Source organism: Peromyscus maniculatus, chromosome 4 (genome assembly GCF_049852395.1).
Source record: "Peromyscus maniculatus bairdii isolate BWxNUB_F1_BW_parent chromosome 4, HU_Pman_BW_mat_3.1, whole genome shotgun sequence".
Lineage (NCBI taxonomy): Eukaryota > Metazoa > Chordata > Mammalia > Rodentia > Cricetidae > Peromyscus > Peromyscus maniculatus.
Window position 1 is genome coordinate 131,195,888 of NC_134855.1, and position 20,953 is coordinate 131,216,840.

General features: G+C 46.3%; 1 protein-coding gene across 11 annotated transcripts in view; it reads left to right on the plus strand.

The window, feature by feature from the left end:
• Nucleotides 1-20,616, plus strand: part of Kif3b (kinesin family member 3B) — a 39,979-nt gene extending 19,363 nt beyond the window's left edge. For 2 of the 11 annotated variants that reach the window (XM_076570878.1, XM_042276502.2), the window contains 10 exons: nucleotides 306-475; nucleotides 1,367-1,518; nucleotides 6,052-7,519; nucleotides 10,516-10,617; nucleotides 10,827-10,949; nucleotides 11,055-11,173; nucleotides 13,023-13,136; nucleotides 13,780-13,885; nucleotides 19,323-19,501; nucleotides 19,781-20,616. In XM_076570878.1, coding sequence (XP_076426993.1) covers nucleotides 6,116-7,519; nucleotides 10,516-10,617; nucleotides 10,827-10,949; nucleotides 11,055-11,173; nucleotides 13,023-13,136; nucleotides 13,780-13,885; nucleotides 19,323-19,501; nucleotides 19,781-19,877 — 2,244 coding nt within the window. In that variant the 5' untranslated portion in view covers nucleotides 306-475; nucleotides 1,367-1,518; nucleotides 6,052-6,115 and the 3' untranslated portion in view covers nucleotides 19,878-20,616. Of the gene's footprint in view, nucleotides 1-27; nucleotides 476-1,344; nucleotides 1,519-6,051; nucleotides 7,520-10,515; nucleotides 10,618-10,826; nucleotides 10,950-11,054; nucleotides 11,174-13,022; nucleotides 13,137-13,779; nucleotides 13,886-19,322; nucleotides 19,502-19,780 lie in introns of those variants that run through there. The other 9 variants (XM_006985466.4, XM_076570874.1, XR_013050879.1 and 6 more) reach the window with 8 other exon arrangements.
• Nucleotides 20,617-20,953: the final 337 nt, after the last annotated feature.

The window sequence follows — 20,953 nt, forward strand, 5'->3', positions numbered from 1 at the left end:
CAGAATGTAGGCCACACTAAATTCTAGACTCTGAGGTGAGTCTCCATGACAACCAGGAAAGGCAACATGAATCCAAAATGAAGTACTTAGCGAAGAGTGCGGAGGACTGTGGCTCTGCTGAGAAACAAGTAACTGATCTTCTCAGCAGGCACAAGCCCCGAGGCTGGAGAGCTCAGCTCTGCACAGTCAGCCCGACAGTGGGGCTTCACCTGGGATGCTGGTGCTGACAGAAAAGGTTCCTGGGAAGCAGGCGGCAGACTGCTGACCGAACCGCTGGGTTTCTCTCAAGTTGTCACTGTGATTAGACCTACAGGAGAGCAGAAAGAAGATAATAGAGAGAGAGTCCGGCATCCTCCTGACAATGCCCTCTCGGCCGAGGAGGACCCAGAACAAGATTTGAAGCTCCGGAGACAGGAAATTGAATTAGTCTGTCTTCTTGAAGTAAAGCATCAATAATAATGTCTACTCTAGCCGGGTGAGTGAAAAGCCCTAAAAGAAATGTGGTAAGAGTTAAGATTTGCTGGGCGTGGTGGTGCAGGCGTTTCATCCCGGCAGAGGCAGAGGCAGAGGCAGAGGCAGAGGCAGAGGCAGAGGCAGAGGCAGAGGCAGACAGATCTCTGTGAATTAGAGGCTAGCCTGGTCTACAGAGAGAGTTCCAGGACAGCCAGGGCTCTTATATAAAGAAACCTTATCTCAGAAAGCCAAAACAAACAAACAAACAAACAAACAAACAAAAGAGTTGAGTAGATTTAATGAGAGGACTCATCTTTAGGAATTTCTTCCTTTGTCAGGAGTTTTGAAGGTGAATGTGAATCATTAAACACATTCCTTTGTATTTATCACATTTTACAGCTCAAAAAATGTAGTAGCCAGGCTGTAGGTCTTTGCTATGGGCTTTTTATGGAACAGGATCAGGCCAGTTGTTTCCACAGGTGTGAGTGGGGACAGCCTGCCTCCTCAGGAGGATGTGACGCACAGGAGCCTGGCCTCTCACAGCCCTGCCCTTCACCTCCACCTCCTTGAACTCTGCAGTCTACGCCTCTGGCTGCCAGGCGCTGCAGGAGAGGCCCTCCCACAGGAGGCTCTGGGCCAGTGTCTCCTTGGTGCTCACACCAGCTTTGGCATGCCTCTGTTGGAGTTCCGAGAGAGTGGCATGTCCTAGTTTGCTCTGGGTCACTGTGGCTAAAACACCACGACCAAAAGTCACTTGGGGAGCAAGGAGGATTATTTGGTTTACAGGTTACAGTTCATCAGGAAGTGAAGCGAGGCAGGAGCTCAAGGCAGGAAGTGAAGCTGAGGCCATGGAGGGGGGCTACTTACTGACTTTCTCCCTGGCTTGCTCAGCCTTCTTTCTTAAACAATCCAGGCACGACACCACTCACAGTGGACCTGCTGGTCAGTCCTGAGCTCTGAGTCATGAAAATACCCCATGGGCTTGCCTGCAGGAGGAATTCTCTATGTAGACCGGGGTGACCAAGCTGGACTCGAGAGAGATCTCCCCAAGTGCTAGGATTACAGGTATGCACTGCAGTGCCTGGCTTCAGCATCAGGTTCTTTCTTCCCATCTGACAACATTTCTACTTTATTTTATTTTATTTTATTTATTTATTGTTTTTTTTTTTTTTTTTTTTTTTTTTAAGACAGGGTTTCTTTGTATAGCCTTGGCTGTCCTAGAACTAGCTCTGTTGACTAGGCTGGCCTCAAACTCATAGAGATCTGCCTGCCTCTGCCTCTTGAGTGCTGGAATTAAAGGCATGTATCACCACTGCCTGGCTCCTGTATTTTATTTTGAGACAAAATCTCAATATGTAGTCTTGGCTGGTCTTCAACTAATGATCTTACTGCCTCACCCTCCTGAATGTTTGTTTGTTTGTTTTAACGATTTATTTATTATGTATACAGTGTGCCTGTGTGCCAGAAGAGGGCACCAGATCTCATTACAGATGGTTGTGAGCCACCATATGGTTGCTGGGAATTGAACTCAGGACCTCTGGAAGAGCAGTCAGTGCTCTTAACCGCTGAGCCATCTCACCAGTCCCCTGAATGTTTTGGTTATTGATGCTTGGTTCCATGTGATGAAATCCCAACTTTTGACTATAAGACTGTAATGAATGGACTAGCCTTGTGCAATTTTCTTTAACTGACATGAAATTTAGTTCTTATTGAGTGTCAGTGGGTAGGTATTTCTATCTCAATTTTTCTTTAAGAGGAAAACTACAAACTAAACAGTAGAAAACGGTTGTCTTGTGATGTTTAATGGACAAAATTAAGGTTTAACCATAGTCTCTGCAGTGACCATTGATGAAAGTTTTAGAAGAATATTTTTTCTTTCAAATTCTGAGAACTGAACCCATGGCATCCCACATTCTAGGCATGTGCTCCTCTGCTGAGCTACACCTCCAATCCCCAACCCTTTCATAGTAATTTTAATCCATCTTCATATTAGCATACAGCTATGGTAGAGCACCTTTGTCGGTGCCTTGTAGTTTGACAGTTCTCCGTAGGAAGGGAGAATGACTCTGGTTTTTGCAGAACTTACAGAAACCACATTCAAAGAGAGTAAGAGATCTGGCTCTTCATTCTAATTTTTATTTTTACATTTTATATAATATTTTTATCAATTCTTTGAGAATGCCGTGTAATGTGTTTTGATCATATTTACCCTCTACCCTACACCTCCTTTTATTTCCTCCTAGATCTACCTTCCCTGGTCCCCTTCCAACTTCATGTTCTCTTTTCTTTTGAATAGTCCACCAAGTCCAGTTTATGCTGTTCATATACTTGTGGGTATAGGGCCGTCCACTAGAGTGTGGGTGGCCTACCAGGGACCACCCACTAAAGAAAGCTGACTCACTGTCCCTCAGAAGCCATCAACAGCCATCAACTGTCAACAGCTCCTCAGGTAGGGGTGGGGGCCTGAGAGCCCTGCCCCCACACATACTGGAATGAAAACTGGCTTGATCTTGTACAAACAACTACAGCTGCTGGGAGTCCCTGAGTGTGGTGGTCCTGTCATGTCCCGAAGAACCTACCTCATCCCTGTCCTCCCTGACCTCTGGCCTCTAGTGTCTCTTTTGCCTTTTCTTCTACCATGGTCTCTGGTCCTCGTACTGGGGGAGGATGATGTAGATGTCCCATTTGTGGCCGAGTACTCCACAGGACTTATTCTCTGCATTTGGCCAAGTGTGAGTTTCTGCATTAACTACCATCCATTGCACAAGAAACTTCTCTAATGAAGTCTGAGAACTAATATATGGGTGTAGAGATGCAAATGCAGAGTACAGTTTGATATTATATCCATTTACCAAAATAATAGTTCTGCAACTATTGGAGTCTGTGAGCTCCCTATCCGTGGGTCCTTGGCCAGATTTACAGAACTAGGCATGCATTTCCCCCTGTGGAGTGGACCTTCAATCCAACCAGAAATCAGTTGGCTTCCTCCGTATTATTCCTGCCACTATTGTACCTCTGTGCACAACTTACCACACCAGTCATTGCCGTCTGCAGGATTCACAGCTGAGTAAGACTGCTGATGACTTCCCACCCCCACCCTCAGCAGCCTACACACACACCTTCAGGATTATGGAAAGTAGCCTGCAAGAAGGAAGCTTCCGGATTAGTACGAACCTGATTCTCCGTTCCTGTGACCCAGTGTGTAGTGTCTTCAGCAGCAGGATCTTCCCATTAAGTTGTGGTGGGCAACCAAGAGCAGTGACAATAATCTTTGTAATTTGGGGGAGTCTCTGGGACACCCGTGACCAACCACTTGAAAAGAGGTTTCCTGCATGTGGCACTGAACTTTTTCATTTGGCCATTTATGGCTTCTGGGAGGAGCATTGTCCTCTGTGTAGGATAACTCCAGCTCTTCTGTATGCTGCAGTTACAAATGCATGCATCCTTTGATTCAGCAATTCAACTTCTGAGAATTTATTTTTACAAGTGTATTTGTCCACAAATGAAATGATTATGTATCCTAGGTTTTTTACAGTGGACTATCAAACAGCTAAAGTGTGTTATTTTGTTTGTTTGAGACAGGGCTTACTATGTAGCCAAGCCTGGCTTCAAGCCCATAATTCTCCTGCCTTAGTTAGGTAAGTGCAGGGATTACAGGTATGCACCGCCACATCCAGCAACATAAGTGCGCCTGTAGCAGAGGTTAAATAAGTTAGATGTATCCATACAGTGGGGTAGTATGCTGCTGTCGTAAAAGAGAAGGCTCAATCTGTTGAGGATATGAACTTCAAGATCAGTTGTAGTAAGAAGGAGCAAGATGCAAACCATTGTGTATTGCTGTGCAGAACATCACATTATTAAAAAAATTAGATTGAAAATCTAATAATGGGACTAGAGAGCTGGCTCAGTGCTTTAAGAGAACTGACTGTTCTTTCTGAGGACCTGGGTTCAATTCCCAGCACCCACAAGACAGTTCACAACCATCAATAGTAACTCAAGTCCCAGGGGGTCCAGTGCTGCCTTCTGGCCTCTGTAGGCAGTGCATGTGTGCAGTGCGTAGACATACATGCAGACCAGACACCCACACACATAAAATAAAGAAGGAAAAGATCTAATGACGTTTGTCTGTGGACAGGAGAGCTGGGTGACTGGAGAATGGCAAGGGAGTGACGTCTGTCTCTAAAAGGGCTTTTGAATACTAATTTTTAAAATATGAATCATCTGTGTTTTACAAATTTCCCTGCACCGAGGTTATCAGGAGCTTGCAGTCTTTGTGTCCCTCTTGGCTCTGATCTAGTCTCTCCTTTGTCTTTCCTAAGCACACATCCGGCCACCTAGTCTGCCTTCTGAGTTTCCTGCCAGCAACTGAGCTTCTGTTTTTCTCTTCCTTTAAATTTCCTCCTTGCATTCATAATCTGTTAAATTGATGGCTGAACGCACTGCACCATCCCACATCCCCACTGACGAGCACATTTTACATAAACCGTCTTTTAGTGATTCTTAGAATTCCAGCACAAGCTGAGGTATTGAAACATCTGAGCCGAGATGCACAGTGAGTCTTCTCTCCAAAGTGTCCCGTGGACCAATGGCTCCCCTCTCAAAGCTGAGTGACACCAAATGCCCATCAGGCCTTGTCTATGTATACCCCCCATTTTGTGGTGCTGGGGTAGATCTCACAGTCTTGTACATGGTGCCTGAGCCACCCTAACGAGGCCGTGCTATAAAGCACAGACAGACTGGCTTCTCACTCAGAATCATGCTGCTTGAGTCTCAAATGCTAGCCCTATAGGCTGCCACTGTACCCAACTTCTCCCTCCCACCCCCTTTTTTAACTTCTTTACCCTTCTGGCCCTGTTAAGCTCATATTGTGCAAACTACACCCCATGCTTCACTTATTTGCTTACTAGGTTTTGGTATGAATTAGGGATTTAGGAGTTCATAGGATATAAAGTCACCCAGGCTTTGAAAAGACTTCCAGTGAGGGCTGGAGCGGTGGCTCAGGAGTTAAGGATGTTGGATGCTCTTCCGGCAGAGTGTAGTAGTTTCCAGCAGCCCTGGTCAGGTCTCAGAGCCATCTCTAACTGCAGCTTCAGGGGATCTTGCATTCTCTCCTGGCTTCCATGGGCATCCTCACTTGTGCATGCCCCCCCCCCCAAGACACAATTCTATATAAAAGCAACATCAATCTTAAGAAAAACAAACGAAAAACAAAGGTGTGATACTTCATGCTGTGATCCCAGCACATGGAGATGGAGGCAGGAGGATTAGGAGATAAGGCTGAGTCCCTTTCTCTAAAAACAAAGGTAAGGAAAGAAGCTTCCTGTAGTTTCTACTTATAATATAAATATAATATAATAATAATATAATATAATCAAATATCAACTGAGGGTGGATAAGAATTAATATTAGTGGACTGGAGTCTTTTACTACTGAAGCAGGTTACGGTCTCGTGAGGAGAAATACTCAGTATACTAAAAGGATTAAATATGGCTGTCAGAAGGTTAGCAAGTGGAGATGGCTATTGTACCCACTGCTGTTAGGCAGTCCTCGACGACAGCTCTTCCATGCTCACTACTTTTGTTTTGTTTTGTTTTCTAGGACCTTAGCATTCTGAACCATTTTGGAGTCATAGCCCTCAAGGCTGAGCTGGTCAGAGTTCATCATGTCCAAGTTAAAAAGCTCAGAGTCAGTCCGGGTGGTGGTTCGCTGTCGGCCCATGAATGGTAAAGAAAAGGCTGCGTCCTATGACAAGGTGGTAGATGTGGATGTGAAGCTGGGGCAGGTGTCTGTGAAGAACCCCAAAGGCACATCCCATGAGATGCCCAAGACCTTCACCTTTGATGCCGTCTATGATTGGAATGCCAAGCAGTTTGAACTCTACGATGAGACGTTCCGGCCGCTTGTGGACTCTGTCCTACAGGGATTCAATGGCACAATTTTTGCCTATGGACAAACGGGAACTGGTAAAACCTATACCATGGAGGGAGTCCGTGGTGACCCTGAGAAAAGAGGGGTCATCCCCAACTCATTTGATCACATCTTCACCCACATCTCTCGATCGCAGAACCAACAGTACCTGGTCAGGGCCTCTTACTTAGAGATCTATCAGGAAGAGATCCGAGACTTGCTCTCAAAGGATCAGACCAAAAGGCTGGAGCTCAAAGAAAGACCCGATACAGGTGTGTACGTGAAGGATTTGTCTTCCTTTGTCACCAAGAGTGTGAAGGAGATAGAGCATGTGATGAATGTGGGCAACCAAAACCGCTCTGTCGGTGCTACCAACATGAACGAGCACAGCTCACGGTCGCATGCAATCTTTGTCATCACCATCGAATGCAGCGAGGTGGGCCTAGACGGCGAAAACCACATCCGGGTAGGCAAACTGAACCTTGTAGATCTTGCCGGCAGTGAGCGGCAAGCCAAGACTGGCGCTCAAGGGGAAAGACTGAAGGAAGCGACCAAGATCAACCTGTCCCTTTCAGCCTTGGGTAATGTCATCTCTGCCCTGGTGGATGGCAAAAGCACCCACATTCCATATAGAGACTCAAAGCTGACTAGGCTTCTCCAAGATTCCCTTGGTGGCAATGCCAAAACTGTGATGGTAGCCAATGTGGGGCCTGCCTCGTACAATGTAGAAGAGACCCTGACCACTCTGAGATATGCCAACCGTGCCAAAAACATTAAAAACAAGCCAAGGGTCAATGAGGACCCAAAGGACGCTCTGCTTCGAGAATTCCAGGAAGAAATTGCTCGGCTCAAGGCCCAGCTGGAAAAACGCTCCATTGGCAGGAGGAAGAGGCGAGAGAAGCGGAGGGAAGGTGGTGGCAGTGGTGGGGGAGGGGAAGAGGAGGAGGAGGAGGGAGAAGAGGGTGAGGAGGAAGGGGATGATAAGGATGATTACTGGCGGGAACAGCAAGAAAAACTGGAGATTGAGAAGCGGGCCATTGTAGAGGACCACAGCTTGGTTGCAGAGGAGAAGATGAGGCTGCTGAAGGAGAAGGAGAAAAAGATGGAGGACCTGCGGCGAGAGAAGGATGCTGCTGAGATGCTGGGTGCCAAAATCAAGGTACTGTACCCTTCTGTGGGCCCCGTTCCCTTTCAGTGCCATTTCACTGGTCAAAGGAAATACAGTGGGCGCTGGGCATGGTGACAAACACCTTCAATCCCAGCGCCCAGGAGGCAGAGGCAGGTGGGTGGCTTGTGAGGTCTATATAGTAAGTTCCAGGACAGCCAGAGCTGTAGAGTGAGATCTTGTCTTTCCATCCCCCAAAATAAAAGTCAAAATAAAAAACTAATACCAGGGCATCCGCACTTCCAGTAAGGAATAGGACAGCCCTCTTCTTCTTTCTCTCTTTTTTCTATGAGAAAGAAGGTATCGTTTTAATTATTTGATGTTTCTGTTTGTTTGTACTTTTGAATCAGGATCTTGCTATGTAGAGCAGGCTGGCCCTGACTCACAGCAGTTCTCCTGCCTCAGCCTACCAAGTGCTAGGATGACAGGCGTGCAACACTGTGCCCAGCATTTTTGTTTTGTTTTTCAAGACAGGGGGATTTCTCTATGTAGCTTTGGAGCCTGTCCTGGAACTCACTTTATAGACCAGGCTGGCCTTGAACTCACAGAGATCGCCTGCCTCTGCCTCCCCAGTGCTAGGATTAAAGGCATGAGTCACAATGGCCTGGCAGCAATTTTTTTTTTTAAGGCAGGGTCTCATATAGCCCAGGCTGGCCTTGAACTTGATAGTAGCCAAGAATGAGCACAGGCATGTGTCCCCATGCCCATTTTATGTGACGCTGGGGATCAGGGCCCTGGATTGTGCATGTGGGACAAACACTCTACCAGTTGAGCTGCAGCCTCAGCGTCCACTTCCTCAGATCTCCTGTGTTCACTCCTCCAAGGGTGATCGTCTTGGATCCAGTGCTTGTTGTTGCCTTGCTTTTTTGTTGTTCGTTTTAGCTCATCTCCCTGGCTTCACATGGGCTTAAGGTGCTGCCACAGTTTGCTTTCCTTTCCTGATGTTGGTCCCTAAGAACCTGTACTGATGCCTGTGCTTGTGTCCATCACTGTTACTGTTCTGAGTATTCTGTGATGTTTCATTCTCCTCTTGTGGGCCATTTCCACGTTTTGCTGTGACTGTTCTTGGCTTGGCTCCAGGAAACTTGCTTGTACCCTTAGGTTCTTGAGTGAGTTTTTGTTTTGTTTTTGTTTTTTGAGACAGGGTTTCTCTGTGTAGCCCTGGCTGTCCTGGAACTCACTCTGTAGACCAGGCAGGTAGAGAACTCAGAGATCTGCCTGCCTCTGCCTCCCAAGCACTGGGATTAAATGTGTGCACCACCGCCCGGCTCTAGAGTGAATCTTTTGAAGTATCCATTGTACTCCTCATCCTACCAACAGAGGTGATTACCAGACTAACTTTTGTACACTAGTAAACAGTGTCTTTGTGTGATTTTAGCCCAGTGCCCTGGTTTTACACTGCTGGTTAGTTTTACCAGCTCCGACCCCGCCGATTTCCCTTTGCTGTTCTCTTAGGGGACTCTGAGCCCTATTGCTTATATACTTCTGACATCTGCTTTGCTCTGCCTCAGGTGCTGGGTAATGTTCTAGAGTATGGAGACTCCTCAGTGCTATTCCCAGCCACTTCTGAAGTCACATGACTGTGCATGCGCTGTCAGCGGTCAGGCAAAATGCTTAGTCACTCCAGGGCCTTACGTCCTACATAATCCATGTGCAGCGTGGTCACATAATGTGCATGCAGCGTGATCACGTCATTTATGTGCATGCGTGGTGTAGCTACGTAAGCCCATATACGCATGCGCAAGGTGACCTATAAAAGCAGGCTCTCCCTGTTCCTCACTCTCCCTCTCACCAGAGGTCGCTCACGTCTATACCTATCTCTCTCTCTCTCTCTCTCTCTCTCTCTCTCTCTCTCTCTCTCTCTCTCACACACACACACACACACACACACACACACACACACACACACACCCCGATGTGCAGTAGCCTCCTGCCTGCCCTCTTCCAGGAATCCTCCTGTTGCAGGGGTGCAGTCTTAAAACACAGTTTGATTGTGTGCGCTCATGCTTCCTGAGGCTCTTAAGATCAAGCCTGGTTTTCTTTCTTTCTTTTTTTTTTTTTAAGATTTATTTATTTACTTATTTATTTATTATGTATACAGCGTGTATGACTGCAGGCCAGAAGAGGGCACCAGATCTCATTACAGATGGTTGTGAGCCACCATGTGGTTGCTGGGAATTGAACTCAAGACCTCTGGAAGAGCAGTCAGTGCTCTTAACCTCTGAGCCATTTCTCCAGTCCCCCAAGCCTGGTTTTCTAACAGGGCTTTGAGGCTTTTGCACCAACCTCTTCTGGTGTTGTCTGTTTCCTTATTCTACCGCTTGCTAACAAAAGCCTTTTTTTAAAAAAAAAAAGCAAATTCTTATATTCTTATTCTTTACTTCAACTTTTTGTGTAGATGTCCCTTCAGACAAGAAGCTGTCCCCAACTTCCTCCAAAAGTCTGACTCCTCACCCATTAGTTACTCAGACTTCCCTCAGGACAGCATCCCATACCATCTGGTTAAAGGCTGCTTGCTTGTCTGTGTCCCTCGGTGGGCTCCGAGCCTCACTGTCCTCCCTGACAGTAACATCTCCGGTCTAGGTTTAATATGTCTAGAGTGGGATTATTGCTCTGGATAAACAACCCAATAAAGGACTTGCTTAAAAAATCAACAAAAAACCCTGAAAGCCACAGGTATCTCAAACAGCAGACCTCCAGTGTCATCAGAGTGGAGTCCCATCCCGTTATGGCCAGGGTGCATTTATTGTTCCCCAGAGTAGTTTCTTGCTTGTTTGTTTGGGGAGAGATTTTTTTTTTTGACAACGTCTCAATATGTAGCCCAGGCTGGCTTGTAACCTGTAATCCTCCAGCCTCAGCCTCCTGAATGTTGGGACCACAGGCATGCACCATCATACTTAGCCAGTCATGAGAGTGTCTTTCAGGTCTCCTGTGAGGGGTTCTGTTCTGGGAGAGACCACGGGATGGATTTTACTTTGTTTCTCACTCAGGCCATGGAGAGTAAGCTGCTTGTTGGAGGAAAAAATATAGTAGATCATACGAATGAACAGCAGAAGATCTTGGAGCAGAAACGCCAGGAGATCGCAGAGCAGGTAACTTTGCGTTCTTGTGTGGGGAGGAAGGCGTGGACTGACGTGATTGAGGCCACAGACCTGACACCTGTGGTGTGAGACCAGCTCCAGAGGGAACGGAGAGGAGCTGTCAGCCCCATACTAGCCGGAGACCGACTGGGAGCATCCAGACCCATACTGTGTAGACACGGTCGCTAGGGCAAGCTGATGAATTTTGTGGTATCGCTCAGAAACGTCGAGAAAGAGAAATCCAGCAGCAAATGGAGAGTCGAGATGAAGAGACGTTGGAACTAAAAGAGACTTACACCTCATTGCAGCAGGAGGTAGACATCAAGACCAAAAAGCTCAAAAAGGTAAGAGGTGGAGGTGCGGGGAGCCCTGGGGGAGAGGCCTTTGGACCCCCGGGGGAGGGGGGTCTTTGGACAGCCTTCCCTCATCTGTGTCTCCCTTGGCTCCAGCTCTTTTCCAAGCTCCAAGCTGTGAAGGCTGAGATCCATGACCTGCAGGAAGAACACATCAAGGAGCGCCAGGAGCTGGAGCAGACGCAGAATGAGCTCACCAGGGAGCTAAAGCTCAAGTGAGTACCTGGTCAGCAGGTCCTGCCGTCCACTCGTCCACTTGGTCCGCGAAGACCTGTCCAAGGACAGCCCGCCTGCTTCCTGCCAGCTCACCCTCTGCCACCCCACTGTCCCCTGCTGCTCCTGACAAAGGCACTTCATTTCAGCCTGTTTCTGTGAGGTCACCACCACACGGTCTCCCCTTCCCTCCCCCTTATCTTCTCGCCCCTTTGAGAAGGTCTCCCTGTTCCCTCTCCCTTACCTTTCTTGCTCCTTTGAGATTCTCTGACCTCACCTGTCACTCAAGAGAGAATCTTTAATTACCTTTATCATGAACTTTTTCCTGATTGGTCAAATGAACACCTTTGTCATCAACCAGAGCACTATAAGAACGATTGTTCTTGGGCTGGAGAGATGACTCAGAGGCTAAGAGCACTGGCTGCTCTTCCAGAGGTCCTAAGCTCAATTCCCAGCAACCACATGGTGGCTCACAACCATCTGTAATGAGATCTGGTGCCCTCTTCTGGCCTCCAGGCATGTTGTATACATAATAAGTAAATCTAAAAAAGAAAGAACCATTGTTCTCATGAAGTCTGGGCATCTTTTTTTTTTAAGACAAGGTCTCATGTAGCCCAGTCTGGCCTCAGATTTGCTATGGAGCCAAGGATGGCCTTGAACTCCTGGTAGTATGTGCCATCACACCTAGTTTATGTGGTACTGGAGATCAAACACAAGGCCTCGTGCAAGCACTCTACCAACTGCGCTGTGTCCCCTGGCCCCTGAACAATGTATTTTTTAATGCTCTGTAGGTGATAAAGCAAGGCAGCATATGTCTGTCATCTCAGCACCTGGAGGTTGAGGCAGGAGGATCACAAGCCCAACCCAGACTGTACAGTGAGATCTTGTCTTAAAAACAAACAACAATGAAAAAATCAGCTCTGAGGTGATGTTAGTGTTTCAACCAACCAACAAGCCAACAAGATGGATCTCTGGATTTTTTTTTATTCTGAGACAGGGTCTCATGGTGTAGTCCTGGCTGACCTGAAACTCACTAGGTAGACCCGGCTGGCATTGAATTCACCGAGCTCTGCCTGCATCTGCCTCTGCCTCTGCCTCTGCCTCTGCCTCATGAGTGCTGGGACACCTGGTCCTTACCTGATACCAAGAGGTAACAGTACACACTGACAGGTGCATTCAGTATTATGGAAGGCCCACCTGCAGATACTTTGGGTAGCAAATGTATGCCCTAGGATGGCTTCTGTGTCACCTCCCTGCTGACACACACACACACACACACACACACACACACACACACACACACTTTTTCCACTCACATCCTTACTCTGCCTGAGTAGAAGTGACCTTTCCGTATTTCTGGGACTCTTTTTGTTTGTTTTTTGGTTTTTCGAGACAGGATTTCTCTGTGTACTTTTGGTGCCTTTCCTAGATCTCACTCTGTAGACCCGGCTGGCCTTGAACTCACAGAGATCCACCTGGCTCTGCCTCCCGAGTGCTGGGATTAAAGGCGTGCGCCACCACCGCCTGGTTTCCTGGGCCTCTTAGCACCTGTCAGTGTGTATTGTTACCTCTTTGTTCAGGTAAGGACCAGGTGTCTTTCATGTTTGTATCTCAGCTCTGTGGATGGTGTCAGCATATAGTACCTGCTCCGTAAATGTTTGCTGAGTGACTTGACTCTTATTTTTATTTTGTTGTTGTTGTTTTTGGAGAAGGGATCTCACTCTGGCCCAGGATGGCATCATAGACTCAAGGGAACCTCCTGCCTCAGTTTCCCAGGTAGCTGACCAAGTGTGCCACTGCCTGGTTCTGTGTGCATTCTTCACCTGTATTTATCTATGTGTATTCTTACAGGCATCTTATTATAGAAAACTTTATCCCCTTGGAAGAGAAGAATAAAATTATGAATAGGTCCTTTTTTGATGAAGAAGAAGACCACTGGAAATTACATCCTATAACTAGACTGGAGTAAGTCACAGTTGACCTGAAGTAGACTTGCTGGAGGGAAAACAGACAGAATGTTGCACAATGGGACTGGGCCACTGAGATGTGGAGAGAATGTACTGGAGTCTGCTTGCCTGATTTTGTGGCAGCTACAGGCCCAGGAGGTACAAGCTGGGTCCCAATTATGATATTAGAAACTTGGAGGCTTCATCACCCGTGAGCTAGTTAGTTATAGCCTTTCCCATGACCTCAAATTTTCCTTTTCCCTGTCAAGTGAGATGTGCTAGGCCATAGGACAGAGGGCTTGTTTTCTATGTCAGTCTATACCAGGGCCATGCTGGCAATGTGGAGCTGTCTGTCAAGGATGCAGGGATAGTAGTGCTGGTGGATATGCTTGTCTGCTGTCTGAGAACAAGACGGTGACTGGGGTCCCTTCCAGGTTAAAGGAAGCCTGATGCCCACATCTGGATCGGATGGCACCTCAAAAGAAAACTTAAGCAGTTAGCACCTGGTGTCCGGTCACCCTTAGTCCTGGAAGTTACTGTTTTCAGTTCTCTCTGGCTTGGATTACTTCTCAGAGTACTCTCTGAGTATTTATCCCATGGGCCTGGGCCTGGCCTGTGGGGCATATTCCAGCAGGGCCTTAACCACTGTCATCCGTTTTCAGGAACCAGCAGATGATGAAGCGGCCAGTCTCTGCTGTGGGTTACAAGAGACCCCTGAGCCAGCATGCACGGATGTCCATGATGATTCGGCCAGAACCCCGGTACAGGGTGAGAAGACTATAGTGTTTTGGTTTGTTTGTTTGTTTGTTTTGTTTTTTAACTCTTTGTCTCTTTGTTCTTTGTTCTTTTGGGGGCCTACCACCCAGCTCCCAAACAAATCACATGGAATCTTATCCTTTTTTTTTGGGAATGCCTGGCCTTAGCTTGACTTATTTCTAGCTATTTTTTCTTCTTTCTTTCTTTCTTTCTTTCTTTCTTTCTTTCTTTCTTTCTTTCTTTCTTTCTTTCTTCCTTCCTTCCTTCCTTCCTTCCTTCCTTCCTTCCTTTCTTTTCTTTCTTTCTTTCTTTCTCCCTTCCTTTCTTTTTATTTTTCTTTCTTTCTTTCTCTTTCTCTCTCTCTCTTCCTCTCTCTTTCTCTCTCTCTCTCTTTCTTTCTTTCGAATTATTTATTTATTATGTATAGTGTTCTGTCTGCATGTATGACTGCAGGCCAGAAGAGGGCGCCAGATCTCATTACAGATGGTTGTGAGCCACCATGTGGTTGCTGGGAATTGAACTCAGGATCTCTGGAAGAGCAAGCAGTGCTCTTAACCTCTGAGCCATCTCTCCTCATTCAGTTCTTTATTAGACCATCAGGTGTTAAGACAAGCAAAATAACACAGCTTCACAGAGTTAAACAAATGCAACATGAAAGAATGCAACACATCTTTGCATCATTAAACAAATGTTCCACAGCATAAACAAATGTAACACCTCTTAAAATAATATTCCACCACAGAAGACTGTTCATGGGTTTTAAAAAATTGTTTAAATGACATTCATTTTTTTAAATGTGTGCATGTGTGTTTGTGGGGACGGGGAGGCATGTACGCACATGCTACATACAGCAAGTATCAGAAGACAACTTGTGGAAGCTAGTTCTCTTCTTCACCATGTGAGTCCCAGGGACCAGACTCAGGTTGTCATGCTTCACAGCAAACATTTTAACCCACTGGGCCATTTCACTAGCCCCAATGTGTGTGTGTGTGTGTGTGTGTGTGTGTGTGTGTGTGTGTGTGTGTTTTCAGAAGAGTTGAAGTTTGAGAAGTCCTCAGACACCATTATGCTAAGACACAGGATGCGTACCTGACTTCCCCAGAGATCTGAGGACACGTACAATAATTTTAACAAATAATACATGAAATAACAAGCGGATGATGAATACTGAATGGAAAGGCAAGGGTTGGGGGTGACTTACTCAGTAAAGTGCTTGTCTTTTGAGCAGGTCCTGAGTTCAAGCCCCAGAAACCACACTCAAGCACACCCTAGTCAGCGTGTGGAGGTCAGAGAACGACTCGCATGAGTCAGGTCTTTCCTTCCACTGCCTGAATCCTGGGCTTTGAGCTTAGGTTAACAGGCTTGGTGGCCTGCACCTTTACTCACACACAAACCACCTTGCCAGCTCTGGCGATGTGCCCTGTAATCACAGTACTGTCTCTAACAGGAAGATTCCTGGGTCTTACTGGCTAGCCATTTTAGTCTAAATTGTGAGCTCCAGGTCAGTGAGAGACCCTGTCTCAAAGGAGGTGGGCCGCATTCCTGAGGATGACACCTGAGGGTGTTCTGTGCCCTCCACAGGCATGTACATACACCGGCGCCTGCAGTCACACACACAGATTAAAAACAGGAAAGGTAGATGAATTTAGAACCCCCGGGACAAGGGGGGGGGGGGCGGGGAACAAGTGCCCTGTCCGCAGAGGCCAGTAGATGTTACCAGTTAAGGAAGCACTGACAGTTCTGTGAGACCTTTAGAAAGATGCAGATGTTTAATGTCATGACATGGGTCTGTCCTAGGGACATTTAACATGTATCAGTTGCATAGTCATGTAAAATGGCATAATTAAGCACTGTTTAATGACCCCAAATATCTTTCAATAAAATACTTCCTGTCTGCTGGGTCCATACCTGATGTCTGACTGCCCTCTCTAATTGAACTCTCCAATCTTCCCTGTGCAGTCGGTCCTGTTGTTTAGAGCACAGGTAGCTGGTAAGTGATGGACTGGGAGACACGATGTATTGCTAAGTTGTAAAGCAGTTTGTACTATTCATGATGGCACACATCTGCAATTCAGCTTGCAGGAAGTAACTAAAGGCCAGCCTCGTCTATATAACATGTCCCAGTGTCCCAGGTAAGCCAAGGTTACATATAAAGACCTTATCTCAACAAACAAAACAAACAGAATTTTAAAAAGTTTCTGCTAGAAGTGTATATATGAATTAAAAATCTGGTGTGTGAAATACATGGCAGTGTGAACTGCTTGCCCCTGATTGGTTAAGTGTACTCAATTTAAACCTTCCTTCATTGTACTTAGTTGTATTTTTGCAACTATCCATGGACAACCTGGATTAGTTTTGTAATGGAAGATTTTCACAGGATCACATTCTATAGCTTATCCTGGCCTAGAACCTATATGTATTCCATAATAGCTTCAAACTCATGGCAATCCCTCTGCTTCAGTCTCCCAAGCAGTGAGATTACAGGTGGGAGTCATCATAACTGGCTTCATTTAAAAATTAAAAGAAAAAAATTTTTTTTTCATCTCCTTCAAGCCAGAGGCAGATGAACTTGGTGCTGTTTGTCCTGGTGCTTAGTCATTTAAAATTGAGAAAGAAAAGCAAAAACTGCCTGTTACGTGGGGTTTCATATGGAGGAGGAAGGGCGGTGTCAGGCAGAAGCCTCAGAAACATTTTTCTAGCAGTTTCAGATGGTGCATAACTTGCCAGGTTTTTGTAATTGAGGCAAAAAAAAAAAAAGTCTTTAAAGTGCACAAATAAAATATTCGGCTTCCCAGGGGACAGACGTGACCAAAAGTGGAATTGAAAGCAGTAACTCTCGATGTTTGGTGATCAGTCTGCTTCACTGGAGAAATTCGGTACATAGTCTGGATGTTTAAAACTGATGAATGGGGTTCTCTGGAGTCCTAAGGCTGGACTTCCTGGAGGCAGTGGGCAGCAGCTGTGGAGAGGTGTGCTTTGCTCTCTCTGTACGCTTGTCTTTGGAGCTAGGAAGGGCTCATTCACCACATGATGTTCTGTGATGGAGGCAGTTCACAAACCAGTTAGGAAGCAAGGCCAAAACTGGTCCTTCAAGTGGAGCTCAAGCACATACCTTGCCCTGCACCTGCTTCCCAGGAGCACACAGATGCTGCTGCCTCCGAGCAGCTGGAACAGCTGTAACAACTATTAGCGATGACTGTTTTTCATCTTTGTACCTTTTTGTATCTTATATGAGACATGCTTATTGCAAAAAAACAAACAAAAACAGAAAAACTCAGGAAAGCAAGGTAGAAAATTTAAATTACCTGTTTTGAGTATGATGGCTCACACCTGGGAGGATGAGGCAGGAGGACTGCCATGAGTTTGAGGCCACTTTGTGTACATAGGATAGATAGGATAGAAGGAGATCACACACATGCATAGAGAGAGTTCAGAAGACAGCTAGAATAATCCATAAATAGCATTGAAAATAAGGCAAAATTGTTATGTGATAAAGAACATTATATAATCATAAAGGTTCTGAGAAGATCCTAACACTTACAGTCATGTATACTGCAAAGCCCAGATACATGAAGCCAGACTGAATGAACTGAAGGAGAAACAGACAGGTCAGATGTAATCATTGGCAGCTTCACTACTCCATTTCCACTAATGGATAGAACAACTCAACAAGTAATTAACAAGGCAACAATAGAGCTGAACAGTATCATAGACAGATTAAGCCTGATGCCCATCTGTGAACACTTAACTCGTTCTCCCTACACCCCCCAAATAATTCAAAACATGAATATTTTTGTTTGTTTGTTTGTTGTGTTTTTGAGACAGAGTTTCTCTGTAGCTTTGGAGCTTGTCCTGGAACTCACTGTGTAGATCAGGCTGGCCTGGAACTCACAGAGATCTGCCTGCCCCTGCCTCCCGAGTGCTGGGATTAAAGGTGTGCGCCACCACCTCCCGGCAACAACATGAATTTTTAAAATACACATCGGATGTCGTGTTTACACCAAAGAATTGAAAATACATGTCCTAGTTAGCTTTAATTGTCAACGTGGCACAGCTTAGAGTCAAAGCTTTGCTTAAAGAATTGTGTAGCTCAGATTGGCCTGTGGGCATGTCTGTGGGGAGTTATCTTGATTATTAATTGATGCAGGAGGGCTCGGCCCACTGTGGTTGACATTATCCCTAGACAGGTATCCCTGGGCTATATAAAAAAGCTAGCCAAGTATGAGACAGTGAGTGAACTAGCTGGCCAGCAACATTTCTCCCTGGTTCCCACTGTACTCCCTCACTGTTACTGTGTTCCCTGGTCAGAGATAATGCTGCATAGACTAGCAAGCAGGCCTGCTTTCAGGTTCCTGCCTCAGCTTTCTGCCCCGACTTCCCTCAGTGATGGATTATGATCTTGAAGTGTAATATAAACCCTTTCCTGCCCAGGTTGTTTTTGGTCATGGCGTTTGTCACAGCAACAGAAAAGAACCTAGGACACATGTTCACATAGAAACTTAGATGTGATGAATTGTCATTGTAGCTTTGTTCAATATTCAAAAGCCAGAACCAATCAAATGTCCATCAACTGATGAATGTACATGAATTGGGATATTTATGCAGTAACTTTTATTGGACATAAAAAAAGGGAATGAAGCATTGGTCTGGATTGCAATACGGATGACTCATAAACATAATATTAGATGAGATCTCTGATTTTGGGGCTAGTCTGGTCTACAGAGCAGGTTCCAGGACACCCAGGGCTACACAGAGAAACCCTGTCTTAAAAAAACAAAACAACAACAACACAAAAAAAAACCCACAAAACAAACAAAACAAAAACAAAATTAAATGAAAACACCAGACATCAAAGGCCACATGTGAAGCATCTTGAATAGGTCAATTCTTAGACATGGAAAGCACGCTAGTGTTTGCCATGAGCTATGGGAAGGAGGAAGGAGGGTCACTGTGTCATAGATAAAGGATTTCTTTTTAGAGTGAAAAAAATTCTGGAAATACCTTGTGATAATTGTACAGAATTATGAACATACTAAACACTACTGAATTTTACATTGTAAGATGGCTAATAGTGTATAGTATGTTTGTAGATTTTATTTTATTGTGTACAAACACAAATGTATACACATACAACTCTTTCACTTTAGGCAGGCTCTTTTTAAACATTGTTTTTCTATTATAGTTATTTGTGTGTATTTGGATGCATGTGTGTCATGACATGTGTGCAGATCAGAGGACAACTTATGGGAGTTAATTCTTTCTTTCTTTCTACTCTGTGGGCTCCAAGGATTGAACTCAGGTTATCAGGCTTGGTAGCAAGCAGCACCATTTATTGTGAGCCATTTTGCCAGCCCTCCTGGGAGGCTCTTAATGGCAAGTAGCGTGCAGTTCTGTTCTCAGAGGTTGTCTGGGTTCCTTGTACTTGCTGATGGCTGCTGTGCCTCCGCAGGCGGAGAACATCATGCTCTTGGAGTTGGATATGCCCAGCCGGACGACCAGAGACTACGAGGGCCCGGCCATTTCCCCCAAGGTCCAGGCCGCACTCGATGCAGCCCTGCAGGATGAAGATGAGATACAGGTGGATGCATCATCCTTTGAAAGCACTGCAAGCAGAAAACCCAAGGCCAGGTGAGTGGCTCCTGGTGACCGGTGTCTGAAAGGACATCTGGGCCAGGTGTAAGAGTGAATACTTTAATCCCAGCCCTTGTTTATTTTGGCCTGCATCCAAGTCCCTCCTCTCAGGTTTCCTACCTCTCCCAGAAGGTGGGTTGGCCAGGCCTAGAGGGTCATGCTAGTCTAGTCTAGTGGGTTTATAGTTCAAAGAATCCTGGTTTTCAGGACTTTGAGGAAAGGCCACCTTGGAATATACATACTGCTTAGTAATGTCCATGTGTTTGACTTTTGCAGGCCTAAGAGTGGCAGGAAATCAGGATCCTCCTCTTCCTCCTCAGGAAACCCTGCATCTCAGTTTTACCCACAGTCTCGGGGGCTGGTTCCCAAGTAACCTAGCACCCCCTCCCAGGGGGGGAACAGCATTGTCTTCTGAGAGAAGAGCGAGCACAAAACTGCAGAGATGACTTGAGCCTAACCGCAGAACCATTCCCCTGAGAAGAGATGGCCTCTGCAGACTAGCCAACTCAGTCTGCCCGAACATGCTGGTCCTGATTTGGCACTCAGCTCCTCTGGGAAGTGTCCTTGAATTAGCATCTCAGAAATGCATGGGTAAGGTAAAGTGCAAAGTCCAAGTGGACAGCAAGAGAATGACCACAACCTTGCTTTCCTTCTTCCTCCCTTCCCACCCTCCCTTCCTCTCCTCTCTTCTAGCCTCTTCCTCACACCAGGTTCCCTTCTTGTTAAACAATACGGCGTCGAGGCCTCCTTAGGACCACATGTGTGGAACCTTGAAGTAAAATGACAGTGGAATTGGGACGGAAAGCCCTAGAACTTGAACAGGTGCCTGCTTTTGTCAGGGGAAATGCGAGGTCTCACTTGGAACCAAGTCCCAGGACGGCACAACCAACGATCCGGCTTCCAGGCCCCGCATAGGAGTAGATCTGCCTGTGGAACCTGATGAATGGGGCACTGACTTCCAGTTCCTGTTCCAGAAGGACTTGGTGTTGGAAGCAATAGAAAAGACATTCCCTTTGCCTCCTGGGAGAGTTTGGGGAAATAGCTTTTTTCAAACCTCAAAACCATGACCGTCCTGTTAAAGAGCTAAGTCTATAAACAGTGCCATGTCCATCTACCATGTCACTTTACTCCTCGTTTGTCACCGTCTTTCCCCCAGAACACATGCTCTCTGCGGCCTTGTGTAGACAGACACACCTCGAGAGTGTGCCTGCAGAGCGTGCTGCAAGGGGGGCCTCTGTGTGGGAGAAGGAGGCCGGCTCTGCCTTCTCTGATGGGACTAGAGTTGGGGGAAGGCCTCGGGAAGGGGCACTCGTGAATTCCCCATTTGGGTCCATCCTGTCCTGAGAGCAGAAGGATGAGCAGGCAGATGCAGAGCTGGAGGCAGGAGACCCAGAGCAAGGGGAAGGGAAGAAAGAAATGGAAGCAAAGGAATCCTGTCTGCCGGGGGCA